This window comes from Polypterus senegalus, chromosome 12, assembly GCF_016835505.1.
Source record: "Polypterus senegalus isolate Bchr_013 chromosome 12, ASM1683550v1, whole genome shotgun sequence".
In the NCBI taxonomy this organism is placed as follows: Eukaryota; Metazoa; Chordata; class Cladistia; order Polypteriformes; family Polypteridae; genus Polypterus; species Polypterus senegalus.
Genome location: NC_053165.1, coordinates 103,250,912 through 103,271,723, shown reverse-complemented (window position 1 = coordinate 103,271,723; position 20,812 = coordinate 103,250,912). Strand labels below are relative to the sequence as shown.

The 20,812-nt window shown below is 37.5% G+C and overlaps 1 protein-coding gene across 1 annotated transcript in view; it reads right to left on the bottom strand.

Moving 5' to 3' along the window:
* scamp2 (secretory carrier membrane protein 2) overlaps nucleotides 1–20,812 on the bottom strand; it is a 68,128-nt gene that overhangs the window by 16,746 nt on the left and 30,570 nt on the right. The window contains exon 4 of the mRNA XM_039773078.1: nucleotides 11,022–11,148. Within this exon, the coding sequence (XP_039629012.1) occupies nucleotides 11,022–11,148 (127 nt within the window). The remainder of the gene's footprint in view (nucleotides 1–11,021; nucleotides 11,149–20,812) is intronic.

The window sequence follows — 20,812 nt, the reverse complement described above, 5'->3', positions numbered from 1 at the left end:
AAGTCAATAAAATAGTAAGAAATTAACTAGCAGCAGACATTTTGTTTTTCATTTTTATTTTGTTTTAAAAGCAAATAACATTCCCTACAAACAAGTAAAACTTAACAAATCTAAATTCAGTTTAACCCCCACCCAAGAGAAAGAGAAGAAGGCCGACATCTAGAGTAAAACTTTTAAGAATAGAAAATAGGGAGGAGAATCATATTCCCCAATATAAAAACTTATTCTAAAATGTTATTATTAGTTTAAACTGTGCTCCTGGACAAGACAGAGATGGCAGTTCTTTCTCACAATTAAAAGAATGCAAACATGTCTTCATCTTCAAAGAATGCATGTCAGGAGCAGAGAATGTCAGAGAGAGAGAGAGCGAGAGAAAAGCAAACAATCAAAAAATCAATACGTGCTTTTGGGCTTTTAAGTATGCCGAAGCACCATGATAAAGCAGCATTTTTTAGAGGAGCGTCCGTATCCTCTAGGCAAACGGCCTCTGTGCAAACAGCCCCTCTGCTCACACCCACTCCGTCAGGAGCAGAGACAGTGACAGAGACAGAGAAAAGCAAACAATCAAAAAAGCACCGCGCGGGAAGCATATTGTATATCATTGAGGAGTTTTATTTAATACGTAATACATGCTCTCATTGGGTAGCTTCTAAGACATCCGCCAATCGCGTCCCTTGTATGTAAATCATCTGGGCAAACAAACTGAGGAAGCGTGTTTTTGTCTGCAGAAATCCACGAACTAGCGAAAAATCCGTGATATATATTTAGATATGCTTACATTTAAAATCTGCGATGGAGTGAAGCTGTGAAAGTTGAAGCGCGATATAGCGAGGGATCACTGTAGTGCTTTCTTTAACCTGTGCCCAGGCATTTGCAATCATTTCATTAGCTTCTTTCGCGTTAATTTAAATCTCCTGCCTACAAGTTATGCTGATGAGAATTTTTCTCAGCATTTCCTTGCGATAATACACTTTCAGGGAGCGAATGATACCCAAATCCAATGGCTGAAGCACTGCTGTGCAATTGGGTTGGAGGAATTCAACGAGAACATTATCTAAATGTGGAAGCGTGTTGCGGGCAACACAGTTATCAATCAGGAGCTGAATCATCCTTTTCTTCTTCATATTGTGAGGTTTCTGAACTCTTTTGAACAAACTGTTTGTCCGTTGCCGGGGCAGGGCCATAACAGGCTCATAGTGCTGCAGTGAAGCAACACAAAAGCAAATCATAAAAGATCGGGGTCATGTTATAAGTCTCTGTCATGCACCCTAAAACACGAGGCTGAGTCTCAGTACTTTAGCAAAACCAGCTTTATTCAGCTTGAAACAGGAACAGCACACTTATTTAGTGTAGCGTAATCTGCCACTCTGCTATACACAGACACAGCAGTCAGGCAGGGTCGTGGTCAGATCAGTGATCAAGTAGTCTTGTAACCTGCATTTAAAATGTTCCTTGCATCACTCATCGATATCTTTTCTGTTTGCTTTGGCGGAGAGACGCAGCATAGCTTTGAGCCTACTGTTGCATTGACAACAGATAAACAGTCTTCCATAGATGCGGAGATCGGACTTCGGGACACTCTTCGGCGTGCTGTCTATTGGGGGGAGGTCCCAAGAGAGTTTACAAACCTCACATTTTCTTGAATGAGTACCGCATTAATAGGAATGTTTCTTGAACGAGCATCACTGAACCACATAAAAACTGCTTTTTCAATGTCTTCAAATGCAGCAGTTCACATACGTTTGCAACCCAAAATTTTTCTTCTTTTTTTGCTGTCTTTCAAGTAAGTTGACAGCGTCAATGGTGAAATTCCGAATTCATGGGCAATGTCTTTTTGCCACAATCAAGAGCTGCAAAAATGTAAAGTTTTTTTTTCTAATATGAACTATTATTGTTTTTTCGGATCTGCTGTTTCTATAGGAGGGTGACAATGAGTTAAATTTCAATGGATATTTTTCAGATGTTGACGAGCAATAAGCAAAAGGTATCACTGAAAACTGCAGAAAACAAAAAAGGCAAAAAACCCCACAAAAACAGTATGAGAAAAGTTCGAAGAAAGAAAAAAAATTACAATGTTTCTGTTTGGGGATCGTTGTTCACAACTGAGCTGTGGCCACAGAACTAACTGCTCTGTGGATGATTCATTCAGGCATTTCAAGGTCTTTTGGGTACTTCGTTGTAATGAAAGTATCTGCTGAATGTACTTCGTAGTAATGAGATTTCTGTAGACTCGTGTCATGTGGGGAAACTGCTGAAACCATAAAAATACTTCGTTGTAATGAAAATTTCGTTATAAAGATATTTGTTGTAACGGAATTTTACCTGTAATGGAAAAATTGTGTTGATGGGAAGCTAAATTTGGAATGTAATTTTGCGTAGGATGCAAAGACATTATCTGTGTACAAATCTCTAAGTGATTTAACCCCGTACATTTTCCAAACATTAAAAAATGTGTAAGTTTTAGAGTGCTGAAAAAGGTGATTATCGTGTAGAGGTCCCACAGATAAAAGCTTCTCTATTTTGAAGTGTCTCCTACATTGGTTTCAATGAAGGACAATTGGGTTTTTAGTATATTGGTGATAACTTGTATTTACTGCGGCACAAAGCAAGAAATATAAAGAAGTACTGCAGGATTTTATTCCTATTGCAGACCAAGCCTGTGTGTTTATCTATTTGTGTCAACGTCCAGGTTTTTATAGCTTGTATACTGTATATTTGCTGCCCAATAATAAAATGGCGGCAGTTCTAAGCAGTCCTGAGGTAGAACAGTCAAGTGGGTAACAGTGTAAAGGTTCATTAATATGGGGGAACATAAACAGCGTGAGTGGAGAACTTTTACATAAGGAATAAGAGCAGCCCAAAGTTAGATTTAATCTTTCTAGTAATATTAAAAAGGGATGTTTACTAGGGGATATTATAGTCATGGGGGACTTAAATTATCCAAATATTAACTGGGATAACCTTGCAAATGGAGGAGCACAAGAGCAGGAGTTATTAGAAGTAATCAGTGACTGTTTTTTAACACAGTATTTTAAAGCACCAATGAGGGGTGAAGCTTGTATGGTTTTAGTATTTTGTAATAAATAAACAGAATTGAGTGTGTATACTGTTAGGTCCATAAATATTTGGACAGAGACAACTTTTTTTCTAATTTTGGTTCTGTACATTGCCACAATGAATTTTAAATGAAACAACTCAGATGCAGTTGAAGTGCAGACTTTCAGCTTTAATTCAGTGGATTGAACAAAATGATTGCATAAAAATGTGAGGCAACTAAAGCATTTTTTTAAACACAATCCCTTCATTTCAGGGACTCAAAAGTAATTGGACAATTGACTCAAAGGCTGTTTCATGGGCAGGTGTGGGCAAGTCCGTCGTTATGTCATTATCAATTAAGCAGATAAAAGGCCTGGAGTTGATTTGAGGTGTGGTGTTTGCATGTGGAAGATTTTGCTGTGAACAGACAACATGCGGTCAAAGGAGCTCTCCATGCAGGTGAAAGAAGCCATCCTTAAGCTGCGAAAACAGAAAAAACCCATCCGAGAAATTGCTACAATATTACGAGTGGCAAAATCTACAGTTTGGTACATCCTGAGAAAGAAAGCAAGCACTGGTGAACTCAGCAACACAAAAAGACCTGGACGTCCACAGAAGACAACAGTGGTGGATGATCGCAGAATCATTTCCATGGTGAAGAGAAACCCTTCACAACAGCCAACCAAGTGAACAACACTCTCCAAGGGGTAGGCGTATCGATATCCAAGTCTACCATAAAGAGAAGACTGCATGAAAGTAAATACAGAGGGTGCACTGCAAGGTGCAAGCCACTCATAAGCCTCAAGAATAGAAAGGCTAGATTGGACTTTGCTAAAGAACATCTAAAAAAGCCAGCACAGTTCTGGAAAAACATTCTTTGGACAGATGAAACCAAGATCAACCTCTACCAGAATGATGGCAAGAAAAAAAGTATGGAGAAGGCGTGTAACAGCTCATTATCCAAAGCATACCACATCATCTGTAAAACACGGTGGAAGCAGTGTGATGGCTTGGGCGTGCATGGCTGCCAGTGGCACTGGGACACTAGTGTTTATTGATGATGTGACACAGGACAGAAGCAGCCGAATGAATTCTGAGGTGTTCAGAGACATACTGTCTGCTCAAATCCAGCTAAATGCAGTCAAACTGATTGGGCAGCGTTTCATGATACAGATGGACAATGACCCAAAACATACAGCCAAAGCAACCCAGGAGTTTATTAAAGCAAAGAAGTGGAAAATTCTTGAATGGCCAAGTCAGTCACCTGATCTTAACCCAATTGAGCATACATTTCACTTGTTGAAGACTAAACTTCGGACAGAAAGGCCCACAAAGAAACAGCAACTGAAAGCCGCTGCAGTAAAGGCCTGGCAGAGCATTAAAAAGGAGGAAACCCAGCATCTGGTGATGTCCATGAGTTCAAGACTTCAGGCTGTCATTGCCAGCAAAGGGTTTTCAACCAAGTATTAGAAATGAACATTTTATTTCCAGTTATTGAATTTTTCCAAGAGCCCCTGAAATAAAGGGATTGTGTTAAAAAAATACTTTAGTTCACTCCTATTTTTATGCAATCGTTTTGTTCAACCCACTGAATTAAAGCTGAAAGTCTGCACTTCAACTGCATCTGAGTTGTTTCATTTAAAATTCATTGTGGTAATGTACAGAACCAACATTAGAAAAAAGTTGTTGCTGTCCAAATATTTATGGACCTAACTGTAGGTGACTGAACCACCAGGGTCAAGTGACCATAATATAATACAGTTTTCAGTGTCTTGTAAGAGTGTGGATGCAAAGACTAAAATTGTGAAGTTTGACTTTGGTAGGGGGAAATTTTGAGTAGGTGAGATAAAATCTAAGAAGGATAAACTGGGATAAACTTTTAAGTGTGGAGACAGTCGAGGAGCAGTGAAACAGATTTAAATATGTTTTAAATGTATTGCAGGACAGGTACATACCTAAATTTGGATTTAATAGGAAATTTTAAAAAAGCTCCATAGTGGGTTAATAAAGAGTTAAAAAAGAAGCTGGAAATGAAAAACAACTTTATAAGGCACACAAGTCTAAGAACTCCAAATTATATTTGAACGGCGTATGAGAACATGACGGCAACCATTAAGAAGGATATTAGAGAAGCTAACAGACAGTTGGAAGTGGAATATTGCAGAAGGCTAAAGATTACCCTAATGGGTTCTTTCATTATTTTTGTAATAAAAGAACAGTTGAGGAGGAGGTGAAGTGCATCACAAATAGTAAAGGGAAATTAAAAGATACAGACAGTGAAATAGCAGACGCTCTAAACTTGCATTATTCTGAGGTCTACTAAAGAGTTACTGAGGGATTCGAAAATCGCAGAGGGAAAAGTACTGCTCAGATTAAATAGTTTGAAAACAAATAAATCACCAGGACCACATAATATTTACCCTCAATTTCTTAAGGGGGCTAGTGAGTACATGTGTAAACCCTTGACACATATTTTTAGGAAGTCACTACACACTGGTTTCCAGGCTACAAAAAGGACATAGCAGCACTAGAGAAGGTCCACAGAAGAGTGACTAGGCTGATTCCAGGGATAAAGGAGATGCATTATGAAGAAAGACTGAAAGAGCTGAGCCTTTTCAGTTTAAGGAAAAGAAGATTAAGAGGTGACACGATTGAAGTGTGTAAAATTATAAAATTAAGTAGTACAGTGGATCAAGATGTTATTTTAAAATAAGCTCATCAAAAACACAGGGACACAGTTGGAAACTTGTTAAGGGTCAATTTTGAACCTTAGACACTAGGAATAACCTACCTAGTAATGTGGTAGACTATAAGACAAAACTAGACTTGATGTTTTTTTTTTAGAAGAATTAAGTTGATATGACTGGTGAGCTTTGTTGGGCTGAATTGCTTGTTCTCATATAGATTGGTCTAATGTTCTAACAAGTCTCTCAAAGGTCTTCATGATGTCAGATGTATGTGCCACTGGACTGTAGTCATTAGGTGAAGAGGCACCTGCCTTCTTTGGAACAGGAACAATGAAGGATGTTTTTTACACAGCAGTGGAACTTTCTGAAGCCTTAGGAACAAACTGACAAGGTGACAGTGGACACCACAAAGTTGATCAGTACAGGCCTAAAAAAAACTTGGACTGACTCCATCTGGTCTCACAGCTTTTCCTGGGTGTAACTTCCTCGGTTGTCTCCTTACTTGGTCTTCAGTTATGGACAGTTCACACTGATGGTCAGAGGTGGACTTGTCACCAGCCATTCCAGTTGATGTCATGGGAGTTGTTGATGTAGTTGAAATGGTGTAGGGAGACTGGTCATTGGAAGAAGGAGGCAGTGGGTGAGAAGATCTATTAAAAAATAGGTTCAGGGTGTTAGCTTTGTCCATATCCCCTGCCGGCACCTGACCCCTGGATTGCTTGAGGCTAGTAATTATGGATAGTCTGTTACAGACATCCTTTCATGTTATCCTGAGTGAGACGGTTTTATATTTTAGCTTTGTAAGCAACTTTTCCTTCACTCAGCTTTTTCTTTAGCACACACTGTATGTTCTTCACAGTCTCTTCACTGGATTTGCAGGCCATCTTTTTTCTCATTCAGCAGACCTTTTAGCTCTTTAGTAATCCAGGGCTTGTTGTTTGGAAAGCAACACTCTAGTCTTTGTGAGTACTACTGTATTGACAAAGAAGTTAACACATTCTGTGATGCACTGACAAAGTCCCTCAATATCGTCCCCATGTGACTCGCACATCATTTCCCAGTCTGTTATTTGGAAGCAGTCATTCAGAACCATTTCAACCTACAGGCTCCACTTCCTCATTATTCTGGTAGTTGACAAGTTTCCTTCTAATAACAGGCTTGTAGCTGGGAATAAAATGAATCAGGTTGTGCTAGATTTGCCTAAATGAGCCAGTAGATTAGACCTAAAGGCATCTTTAACATTAGAATACGGCAGGTCTAGCTTGTTATTTATTCCAGTGGAACTCGTCACAAACTGATAGAAGTTTGTCACCATATCTTCAAAAGTCACATGGTTGAAGTCACAACATATAACTGCAGGGGTGGAGTGGCTCATCATGAAAGTGTTGGTGACAGAATTAATGATTTCCATTGCTAGGTCCCCATTTGCACAGGGAGGAATATAAACATTAATAATGATTATGTAATTTATCTCTCTGGGCAAATAACTTGGATGGAATATAACAGCCAGAAGGTCAGTGTCTGAATTACAAACTTTAATTTTAACTGTAATATGCTCCAGTTTACACCATTCCTCATTCACATAGATGACCAGTCCCCCTCCTGTCGTTTTTCCTCACTGGGTCTCTGTCTGCTTGAATAAGATTAAATCCTTCCAGGATTAAAACGGTGTCAGGTTTACCAGGTTTAAGACACCTCTCCGTAAAGCACAAAATACCACAGTACTTGTAAACTCCATGGCCCGCTAGAAGCACAGACAGTTCATCCATCTTATTTGACAGTCATCAAAAATTTCCCATTACAATAGGTAGACTAGTTTTAAAACCTTTTTGCCTTGCCTTTTTGCCAAGAGTAAAACTCTTGCACCGGCATATCACCCTCTCTGTCTGTAGACAAACAGCTCCTGCAATAAAGTGTAACTGAGCAGCTCAGGCACTTGTGATTACAGTGCACATAGCTGATTACAGGAGTATTTAATACACCCTGCTTTCATTTTCTCAGTGACTTTTACTGGCTGATGTTGAGAGTAGCATCCCTCAGGAGTCAGTCCTGTGACTGCTACTATTTTAAATATATACATGATTTACACAGGAATATAAGTAACAATCTGGTCAAGTTTACAGATGATATCAAACTAGGCTGATTGGCAGATAATCTAGAATCTGTTGAATCATTATGAAGGGACTTGGACAGCATACATGCTTAGGCAGATTTGTGGCAGATGAACTTTAATGTCAGTAAATGTAAAGTATTACACATAGGGAGTAAAAATGTTTGATTTGAATACACAATGGGAGGTCTGAAAATCAAAAGTACAACTTATGAAAAGGATTTAGGAGTTGTAGCGGACACAACAGTATCAACTGCCAGACAGTGTTCAGAAACAATTAAGAAGGCAAACAGAATGTTAGGTTATATAGCATGATGTTTAGAATACAAGTCCAAGGAGGTCATGCTCAAGCTTTATGGTGAGGCCTAATATGGAGTTCTGTGTGTAGTTTAATCTCCAGGCTACAAAAAAGACATAACAGTGGTAGAAAAAGTCCAGAGAAGAGCGACTAGGCTGATTCCAGGGCTACAGGAGATGAATTATTAAGAAAGATAAAAGGAACCAAGCCTTTCCAATTTACAGAAAAGAAGATTAAGAGGAAACATGATTGAAGTGCTTAAAATTATGAATGGAATTAGTATGGTGAATTGAGACTGTTATTTTAAATTGAGTTCATCAAGAACACAGGGACACAATTAGAAACTTGTTAAGGGTAAATTTTGCATGAACATTAGGAAGTTTTTCTTCACACAGAGAATCATAGACATATGGAATAAGATGCCAAGTAGTGTGGTAGATTGTTGGACTTAAGGGACTTTTGAAACTAGACTTGATATTATTTTAGAAGAATTAAGTGGATAGTAGTGACAGGTTTTGTTGGGCTGAATGATCTGTTCTCATCTAGATTGTTGTAATGTTCCAGGATTTGTACACATAAGTCAGCCTTCCATCCATGTTTGCAGACCATATGAAGAGCAATCATGACAAACTAGTGCCTCAGTTTACATGCTCAGTTCGTCAGTAAAACTACAGTATCTATACTAATAAAAGGCAAAGCCCTCACTGACTGACTGACTGACTGATTCACTCACTCATCACTAATTCTCCAACTTCCTGTGAAGGTAAAAGGCTGAAATTTGGCAGGCTTATTCCTTACAGCTTACTTACAAAAGTTAAGCAGGTTTCATTTCGAAATTCTACGCGTAACGGTCGACAACGTTCACCATGTTGAACTTTATTTATGGCCCAATCTTCACGAAATTTGGTAGGCAGCTTCCCTGCGCTAACCGAAACCAATGTATGTACTTATTTCGGTGGTATGACGCCACTGTCAGCCGCCATATTGAACTTTCCAACGGTCTTTGTTACCTATGGGCCCATCTTCAAGAAATTTTGCAGGCGGGTTCCCAACGCTAACAGAATCCTACTTACGTACATATATACGTCCATAGCCTGCAGCTCGGTCACCGTGCCCAGAGATGGCACCTGCCTTTTCCATTCTCTTTGTTACATATTGCACAGCCATATCAGGCTCACTCTTGATATCCGGAGGAAGATTCTGTCTTATGTACTGAATGACTGGGACAAGTTCAAGGTGTGGACTGATGACGGTACAGGAGATAATTATACTACACAGGAGCACTATAAGAGTGAAATGCTTAAGCCCTTCACCTATGGTTCTGCATGTGAGTTGATGGCTGCCGCTGAATTATTCGGTTGTTGCTTTCAAGTGTACCGAAATGGCCAAATATTTTATTTTACACCTTTGGACAACCGCCAATGCCTCTTAAACATCTTAGATTCACAGGTACTGATTTCAGTAGTGGACACTTTGATGTTTATGAATGTTTAAACTCTCAAAACCTGGATGCGAAGTTATCGATGAAACCGGTTGTATGCTTACAACGCTTGACAGATGCCGAATGTCACTTCAACACAAGTCCTGCAAATACTGTCGTAATTGAAACAAACCATGAAACTCAAACCGATAATGACAGCAGCAATCCAAGCTGTGAAATTTTAGACAAGATTACTTTTCACATGGCCAACTGTACGTTGCATGCTCAAGAGTAAGCTCAGTGCACAGCTTGGTCATATTACAACTAGAGGGCCGAACTGACAATGTGGTATACAAAGAGATCCTTAACAAATAATTATTGGTATATTTTACCTCAGTTTAAAAAGGTTTAATTTCCTTCTTAATAAAAATTTTAAGGCAGTACTTCGCCACTGCGAAGCGTGTGTATTTTGCTAGTTTCCCAATAAACGCATACTGAATCCTAAGGATTGTACAGTTTCTTCTTAAACAGTGGCTCTAACAAAAATTCTGAACCCGTCCCATCACCTTTGTTTTTTTTTTCCTTTTTCTTTTTGCTCTTTCCATTTTGTAACCACTTCCTTCCAACTTAGGGTCTCTTCTTTATTTAATCCTAAATTGTTCCCACTGACTTGCAAACTGCCCCCCAATATCACCCTTAAACTTCTATTCCTCATGACACCTTTATCACATTTAATACAAATCTTTGAGAAGCACATGCAAACAGTGGCAGAAACTCCAAATGACAGCTATTGACAATCTCACCAAGTAAACACTGTCCTATGTGAATGCAACATACATTAAAGTAACAATATAGCAAAACTGGATCCTCCTGTTTTTATTTCAGCAAGAGACTTGAAGACTTCCACTATGAGTTTAGCAGTGAGCAAATGTATTATAACTGAAGGGAAGTAAAAGGTACTGTATATAGAAGGAAAGAAGCAGACAGGGAAATGAATAATTGACAGCAATTACAAAATAGTGTCACCTGGAGGTAAGCATAATAGTAGGGTTGAGGTGATGACCGTTTTAGAGACGAGGGGACTAAGCTTCCCATCAGACAATTAAAGTGTGCTGTAGCTGTGGCTGAAAAGCAGCAGCCTGATCAGCACATTGTGCACAAAGTTCGAACATGAAGAGCAGAGGTATATTTGCAGCACTTGCACTGTTGCAATGGTGGCGAGTACCAAGTGCCAATTTTAAAAAAGACAAGACATACTGTTATTCATTAAGTATGTTTGCCAGATGGTCCAGTTACATGAATTAATTGGTGAAGAAAAATTAAATGCATTAGAGAGGAAAATACCCCCAAAAAAAAAAAAAAAATTACACTTATGTAAGTGTGAATTGTGAATGTGCAAATAACCTGTTTAAGAATTCAAATAAAGAAAAAAAAAAAGTGCCACTGTTTAAAACAAAAAAACGTACTTACATGAGGAAGATGAAATAGGAACTTCCTTTGCTTGCAACTCCCTTTCTTTGCGGTCTAACTCTGCTGCCTTTCGTTCCAGCTCTTCTTGTTGCTTAAGTAGGTTAGTTTGTCCAGCTGTAACCTTAGCCTAGGAAGAGCAAAAAAAATACTAGCTTAGTGTGATTTTTGAGATAATGATCAGGGTGTCCACATTAAAAGAAGGGATACTGAAATAGCTTTCAAAAATACATTCCAAATCGCTTAATAAGGTTGGAGTAATGCAATAAAAATACTTTTAATGGCCATTTAAGTGCTTTAGTGTTTATGACAGCTTTAAAATATACACTAATGGTCACAAGTTTTAGAATACCCGAGTATTTCTTCAAATTCAATCAGTTGAAATGCAATGAATGACATAAAATGATGAAAAGTTAAATAGTAAACTGCCAGATGTTTAAATTTAAAGTTCAGGTTAGCAAAACAGAGAACAACTAATAGTTTGCAACCTACAGATTTTTTGCAGCAAATAAAGCAAATTAAGCCTTGCAATTTGAAGCAAACAGTTTACACAGGTGTCCCAATGTCTGTTGATTACTTAAAAGCCCTCTGTCTGTCTTAAAGCCGAGTTGGGACAGACAGTGTTACTACACCCTCTAAACCCTAGAAAGTTGTAAATTTCAGTGATAATGGCAAGAAAACAGCAATTAACAATTGAAATGAGACAGATTAGTATTACTCTTAAAAGTGTAGGCCTTTGATTCAGAGAAATTGCAAGAAAAAAAAAAATCAGTTTCAGTTAGTATGCCGTCTTACAGAATCCTAAGGCAATTGGAAACTGGAAGAAATTCTTATAGGAAGAGATCTGGAAAACTCAAGTCAAAACCCAATCAGAAGTTTGTGAGGGTCACCAGCTTGCATGATGGGTGACTCATAACACAACAGCTGCAGGCACAGCTTAATAGTAGTCAAAAAAAAGCAAATAAAAGTTTGTACTATAAAGATAAGACTTTATTTCTGCAGGTTTAATATTGCGAGCAGCAATGAGAAAGCCATTGCTTAACGGACAAAACGGCCTTGAAATACTGGCTGTGGACTACTGCAGACTGGAAGAAAGCAGCCAAGCTCTTCTGGTCTATCTATGCTACAATCTTAATATTTATTGTATTTGTATTTTCTATTTTTTACACAGCTTACATACTTCACTGTATATCTGGGCTGACTCCAGTATCCTCCACTTGAGGATTGAAGTATATGTACTATACCATAAATGCCCCCAAAAAAGGTGCCTGAGCAGAGAACTAAATAAACTCTGAATCTAAAAGGTAGACGACTGGTATACCCTGGAATCCTGTAAAACTCAAATTAAGGTAAACTTTGACATTAAGGTGGAATGATGTGCCCTGTTAAATCTCTTAACAGGCCACGTGAGCCATTTTATGACCTGAATAGTACCAATCAGAAAACATTGCCACACTAATGCGATATTATTTGAAAACGAACAGCGTCAGATCAGGTGTAAATTTATGCTGGCGCTGTTAGTTAGGGTCAGATTAGGAAGAGGGGAAGGAGAATGTGAACGTGACAGAGAATAAAACTTAAAAAAAAGCTAACTTTTACAAGTACCATAAATTTACACCGAATCTGACACTTAATTTTCAAATAATATATATGGTATATATTTTTTATTTTATTGATTTTATTGTAATCATTCCATACAAATAGATCATTTTTTACAAAAAATAGGATTGAAAACAAATCAACCCCCACCCCTGAGAAAGAGAGCATGGCCAACGGACTAAAACTTAAAAATGGTAAAAATGAATAAATCGATGAGTTTATTAGGCGGATACAGATAAATGGAGAAGAAAATGAAATGGGGAGAGAATCTACTTCCTCAGTACTTTAAGTGCTTATTCTAAAATATTATTGATTACATCCTGCCAGGTTTTGAAAAAGATCTGCACAGATCTTCTAAGTGAGAATTAGATTTTTTCCAATTTCAAATAATATAAAACATCAGTTTTATATTATTAAAGGTGGTCCAGGTTTACGAGTTTTTTTGTAGGCTTTGATAACTTTAGTGTTAATTCTGACTTAAGCAGAGAAAGTTTTGCAACATTTTACTGGCAACCCTTGCAGTTCTACACAGACTTATGCTTGAAGCTCATGGGTACGGTTTTTTTTAGATTCTGCAACAAATCTAAAGTAAAATGCAACACATTCAATATAAAAACACAATAATTAGACCAAAAATAAAGTCTGCTCCTTGCTATGAGAGTTTAGTTAGTTGAGGTTTTAATTTTTTATTTTACCATTTGCATTGCATGCTTATCCCAAGGATGTAGAATTATGGTAATATTACCTTAACTGATTTAGGGTTCACATAAAATAGGCAGTCCTGTCAAATTTTTACATTTTTAATTGATTCTAAATCCTACCCTGTTTAGACAGTTTAACTATCACCTAACATGTGTAATGGAAAGCCAATTGGCAGGGAGAACTAAGATGAAAAAACGTAGTGCAACTACCTTAGGAGAAAAATACCCTTACTGACAGTAAGAGAACATCAGCACAGGTCATTATGGCAGCACTGAGTAACACAGTAGTAGGTTAGACTTCATAGCATAAAGAGCCCCAGACATGAAACCTCAGAAATCAGAAAAGCAGGACACACACAGTGGTGCCCTAGGAAGAAACTAGTGATGTGCATTCTGATTAACTTTGATATTCAAGCACCCATAAAAGGTTAACAAATGGATATTCAGTTTAACGTAAAAAAAAAAAAAGTCCCATAAAATAAAAAGTGATTTTCCCACAGCAAGTCAAGGTGGTACAGACATTCATCTATTTAAATTTGATGCATTTTTTCCTCATATGACCTTTGTTAATGTACTATAACATAAATTGCTGGCATTACTGTGAACAAATGGCTCCACTATGTTTTGAAAGCCCCTTACGGCAGTGGCAGTGTGTCATTGTACTATAGTGAATTTCCAAGATGAAACTTTGCAATTTTCAGTCATCAGTTTAATGACAAGTGATTGCCATACAGGACTACCTTTTTAGTGATAGTTTGCCAAGAGATGATGTCACACTCTGACTCAACATACGTATCTCATTAGTTTTCTAAAGCACTGATTCTATATAAAGCTGACGGGTAATGAATGCCTCTTGCAAAAAACTTTTCAATTAGTTCTGATTTTTAATTTTAACCATAGTCAACAGGTTTATTAATATGTGCTTGCATTCTTACGTCATTTTGCAGGATGCTTCAGTCTCATGTGATTGAGCTGGCTGAAAGGTTTTACAGAGGTAAGGCATTACAGATTTGGCACACACCAGTGAAGCTTTCTGTATCGATATATTGCCAGACCGGATTATATTTTTTTTTAATGCCTCATTTTCCCTCTACACTACCACAACACAATACACAATATGAATACCAAACCATTGCTTAAAATATTAAAATAACCTACTAAGCTATTACTTATGTATTTGATTAACTGTGCAGTCTCTCAGGGGAAGCATTCAATGTGTGCTTAGAATGCTAAAGGGAAAGAAAACCAGTAGATGTCAGGGTCAAACTGAGGGAAAGAGAGCAAAGGAAACAGTGGAAGATTGCATGAGAGGTGGCAGCACAAGGAGAATTTTTTCTGTATCCTTTGTTCCATACAGTACAATCACTGTACAATAATTAATTCCGAGCATGACTTTGACACAGAATCCTATGTATGCAAGTAGTCCTGGGCGGTATACCGGTTCATACCGAAAACCGTTATTGAATTTTTTTATGATATGGATTTTTCTTATACCGCAACAACGGTTTAAATTGCCTAAACAACGTTCGGAACGTGGCGCAGCGGGAAACTGTTCAAGTGGGGACCTTTTTCACTGCTACACCGCTAAACACAGATTTGTTGCACTAGGGCTCTTTTTCACTGCTACACCACCAAATAGTGGGCGGTAGCACCGCGTAGTGAAAATGGACAGAGAGCATTCTGAAACTGAACTAAAAGTAAAGTTGAACATGATGAACAGAAGAACTTTTGCCGAAAAAAAGGAGTCACGTCCGTCGCCTGGAGATAACTTTAGTTTTAAAAGGTCAGATGTGTAAATACTGTTTCTATATTACTGGATAATACTGCAAGCTAAGTTGTACTTGTTTTATTTGTTTTCAATACAGTGTAATGTACCTGGGTACTGTATAATAGTGTGACAACATGTTGACTTTACTCTCATAATTTGTCATTAAAGTAGACCATCGTAAAATGAATATTTAATTTACTTGATTTTTTCAAACATCGTCATAAGTTATATAGCACATTAAATGCTTTGTGTTAAGTGATGCTTAAACTGACTTCTTCTTGCACTAAGAGGAGGCACCGGCAGCGATCGCCGCACAGAATACATTCACTTCATGATCTTCCTGCTCTGAACATTTAGAATGCTAAGATAAATACTTAATATAATTTTCATGGTGAAATGCATTAAAGCATGCATTAATCATATGGGGGCACGGCGGCGTGCCTGCCTTGCATTTGCATGTTTTTCTGGTGGGTTTACTCGGCGTGCTTCAGTTTCCTTTCAAAGTCATGTAGGATGTGGGGTCAGATAGAGACAGCATGCATGAAATAAAGATAGCCCGCTCAGAAGAACATGCATTGAATTCTGTGTTTATGTCTCCGACCAGCAGATCAGAAACCCAACATTTGCACAATATTTAAGTTAAACCTGTGTGATAGCTATTCATACATCCAGTTTTTTGTAGCCTCGTCACACCTGCCATAAAGTTCTCTACACTGAACATACACCAGGGGACCCCTTACTGCGAGGGAGCAGCACTACTGCCTCACTACTGTGCATGTGTAATACCTGCTTTAATGCATTTCATCATGAAAATGATATCAAGTATTTATCTTAGCATTCTAAATTTTCAGAAAGCAGGAATATCATGAAGTGGATGGATTCTGTATGGTGATTGCTGTCTTCTCTTAGTGTGGAGGAAGTCAATTTAAGAAGCGTAGTGATTAACCACTAGGTCGGGGAACGTAACACAAAGCATTTAATGTGCTGCATTAATTTATGACGGGGTAAATTAAGTAATTGATTAAACATTGATTTTAGGAAGAAGTTTAGTTTACGACATTCTACTTTAATTATGAAGTAAACTATGAGAATAAAGTGGAAATGTCGACTTTAATCTCAACATAAACGGCGAGAATAAAGTGGAAATGTTGACTTTGTTCTCGACATATACAGTGGTGTGAAAAACTATTTGCCCCCTTCCTGATTTCTTATTCTTTTGCATGTTTGTCACACAAAATGTTTCTGATCATCAAACACATTTAACCTAACTATGGTGTATCACACCCGAGTTCAATTTCCGTAGCCACCCCCAGGCCTGATTACTGCCACACCTGTTTCAATCAAGAAATCGCTTAAATAGGAGCTGCCTGACACAGAGAAGTAGACCAAAAGCACCTCAAAAGCTAGACATCATGCCAAGATCCAAAGAAATTCAGGAACAAATGAGAACAGAAGTAATTGAGATCTATCAGTCTGGTAAAGGTTATAAAGCCATTTCTAAAGCTTTGGGACTCCAGCGAACCACAGTGAGAGCCATTATCCACAAATGGCAAAAGCATGGAACAGTAGTGAACCTTCCCAGGAGTGGCCGGCCGACCAAAATTACCCCAAGAGCGCAGAGACGACTCATCCAAGAGGTCACAAAAGACCCCAGGACAACGTCTAAAGAACCGCAGGCCTCACTTGCCTCAATTAAGGTCAGTGTTCACGACTCCTCCATAAGAGAGAGACTGGGTAAAAACGGCCTGCATGGCAGATTTCCAAGATGCAAACCACTGTTAAGCAAAAAGAACATTAGGGCTCGTCTCAATTTTGCTAAGAAACATCTCAATGATTGCCAAGACTTTTGGGAAAATACCTTGTAGACTGATGAGACAAAAGTTGAACTTTTTGGAAGGCAAATGTCCCGTTACATCTGGTGTAAAAGGAACACAGCATTTCAGAAAAAGAACATCATACCAACAGTAAAATATGGTGGTGGTAGTGTGATGGTCTGGGGTTGTTTTGCTGCTTCAGGACCTGGAAGGCTTGCTGTGATAGATGGAACCATGAATTCTACTGTCTACCAAAAAATCCTGAAGGAGAATGTCCGGCCATCTGTTCGTCAACTCAAGCTGAAGCGATCTTGGGTGCTGCAACAGGACAATGACCCAAACACACCAGCAAATCCACCTCTGAATGGCTGAAGAAAAACAAAAGGAAGACTTTGGAGTGGCCTAGTCAAAGTCCTGACCTGAATCCAATTGAGATGCTATGGCATGACCTTAAAAAGGCGGTTCATGCTAGAAAACCCTCACATAAAGCTGAATTACAACAATTCTGCAAAGATGAGTGGGCCAAAATTCCTCCAGAGCGCTGTAAAAGACTCATTGCAAGTTATCGCAAACGCTTGATTGCAGTTATTGCTGCTAAGGGTGGCCCAACCAGTTATTAGGTTCAGGGGGCAATTACTTTTTCACACAGGGTCATGGAGGTTTGGATTTTTTTTCTCCCTAAATAATAAAAACCATCATTTAAAAACTGCATTTTGTGTTTACTTGTGTTATATTTGACTAATGGTTAAATGTGTTTGATGATCAGAAACATTTTGTGTGACAAACATGCAAAAGAATAAGAAATCAGGAAGGGGGCAAATAGTTTTTCACACCACTGTAGTTTGTTTTTTTCTTCCCAGTATAGCTTAGCTTGAAGCAAGGTCCATATTAATGCAGTTTGCCTAAATGATGGTTCAGATGGTAAAGATGTCATCACCAAGTTGCACTTGTTTTATTTTATTTTAATTTGGTGAATACTGTGTAATGAACCTGGGCTTGAAGTCTTGAAGTAAAAGTGCAACTATCAGTAATAATACTATTATTTATTTTATTATTATTATTTATTAGTTTAAATATTATGCAGTTTAATGATGATAAAGCTGTTTAAAAAGTCATTTTAATGCGTCAGTGGACAGAGATTGTTAACATTAACAGAAAGTGTAGTTGGTTTACAAAAAATATTTACTATTTATTCCTTTTCTAAGACATATTCAGTGCAATACAATTTTTGACAAGCACTTCTGGATATTTTACCAAGTCTAAATGCCTCTGTATGGTTGAAAATATGTTGTCAAAATTATAGTGTTTTTGCAAAATCTGTTCAATACAAAGGTTCTATATTTTGACTGCATCTGTCATACAATGTGATACCTTCTCCATTAGTGCCACCCCCTTGAAAACTATCACTTTATGGGGTAATGCAAAACTGTATTAATACTTGTGTGCACATTAAAATGTTTTTTTTGTACAATATACAATACTCTTGACAGTGAAATAGGTTATTCTTAGCCAGTAATTGCAGTGGAAAATGTGGTTAATATCCACTCATGCATGGGGAAAAAAATACCGTTGAATACCGTGAAACCGGGATAATTTAGAAAAATACCGTGATATAGAATTTTGATCATACCACCCACCCCTATATGCAAGGCTATTACCTAATCAGACTTGGAGTGATGTGTAATGATCTGCTTTACAGCTTAACGAAATAGAGAATTAAAAGAAGGAACACTTCTGACTTGGCTGTCACAGTCTCAGGGTGGCATTATGCAGGTATAAAGGAGCCCTAGTAGCATTTCTTACACACTGCTGCTCAATGATTCGCTGGCTGAAAGTACTTTGTGGTAGTGTGTCAGAGAGAGGATGCACAGCATTGTTCATAATGGCGCTCAGTTTTGTTTTAATTCCCTCCTTTGCTACTATTTCCTGGGGGTCCAGAGTGTGCCCCATAACTGAGCTTGCCCTTTTAATTAGCTCATTCATTTGGTGGGGTGACGGCTAATAAAATTAATGGTTCAAGCTACCTGATATGGTCCAAACACTCACTGTTAGGAAAATTGGAAAAATAAATTGGCATAGAAAGAGAATTAGAAGTCTGAATGTAGTTCCTACTTTCCTCCAGTTTCTAATGGTGGTTTAATAAAAAGCACCTGAACAACCTTTAGTTCTACCACAATCTACGACGTGTGCATAAACAGGCAGACCATGAAAATATCTCCTAATAAAACTGTATGCGCCTCTGATATTATAAATGTGTTTCAAAACTAGAGTACAAATGTTAAACATTACTTATCAACACAGTTTTAAAACCTACCAGCACGTGGATGGTAAATTAGAATCTTTAAGACAAATTAAAAAAAAAAAAGTTATTTTAAATTGAAATAAAAAGAGGTACTAAATAAAATAAACACCAATAAATTAATAAAAGATGCAGCTGCATAATTACAACAGTACAACCCACTGGTATGTTTAACATCAAGTCTGGAAAAAAAATGGTGTATGGGACACATCAGGAAAGAAGTGATCAATATGATTTGGAAAATGTAGAGATTATGGAAGGGCATTTTGCATAAATTATTTTTGAATTACATTATTCATATTATATTAGTCAAACACTTAATAACAAATTAGAAACACCCACACAAAACAGGGCAACACCCTTGTAATCATTACTGCCATTTTCCCGCTTCCAAGATTCCATGGGCAGGTCAGAAACATAAATAATACATTGTTTCTCAAAGTAATAAATTCAACTGAATTATTAATGTTAAATGTGTTTCCAAATAACAGATATGGACAAGGAGCCAGTTCATGGCAGGGCCCACTTGTACACACACTTGACCATTTACCAATTTGGATCGCCAACTGTATGTATTTGGGAATGTGGAAGGAATCCAGACTCACACAGGAATAAAGTGCAGACTCCACACCGATAATGATTGGGTGTGGCATTTGAACACAGGAAGCTGCATCTGTGAGGCAGCAGCACTAACCTCTGTGGGTCAGTCCTACCATATTAACACATTACATATAAAAACAAATGTTCCAGTGAGGTTACATGTGCATCCACACTCTATTTACTCTCTCTTCTATGCATTTAATGATTGTTTTTAATAAACTATTGTCTTATGCCTCATTCACTGAAAGAAGCTGTTTCGTTAAGTTTTCCTTTCTTTCAACTTTTAAATAAAAAAAACAAAAAGAAAATGTTTAGGATTAAAAAATGTACACAATATAAATGAGGGAAATTCAAACAGCTAAAAAAAAATTCCCCAAAAGAAAACAATTCTTTCAATTTTCTAAGAAAAAAAGACACTACTAATAAATTCCTAAAGATAAAAAAATCATATCAATGTCTACAATGATATCAATGTCTACACTCTCAAAAGAATTACAAATCTGTCCAACAAGGAATATGCTCCCCTCAGTTTCAGATTAAAACATATCTCTATGCACAGCATTCACTTTTAAATTGCATTTATAGGCCACATTTGACTAGTATGTATTTTTTTTTTAATTTTCCCAGATTTAGATCCTACTTGAAAGAGAATGGCTACTTATTTTGGCTTTGTGCTCAACTTACTTAATCAGACATTTATTAATCTGAACTGCTGGAGACCATAGGGATTTAATAGACTCTTGTTCTCTTATTGCCTTGTTTAAAATTATCATTGATTAATTTCCATCCACAGTCATTATTTTAGTGTAGTTTTCTGTGTTACATTGCTAGCTAACTACCTAACTACTGCAGAAAAAAACTTGCACCTCCTTGCTAAGACATAAAACATGCATGTGGTATTGGAATTGTCACAAAAAAATGAAAATATTGAACATTTACAAAATGGCAGAAGTGCTTCAAGTATTGCTTTAATTTACGGAGAAAAACAGAGAACGATATAAAGTTTGATTCCG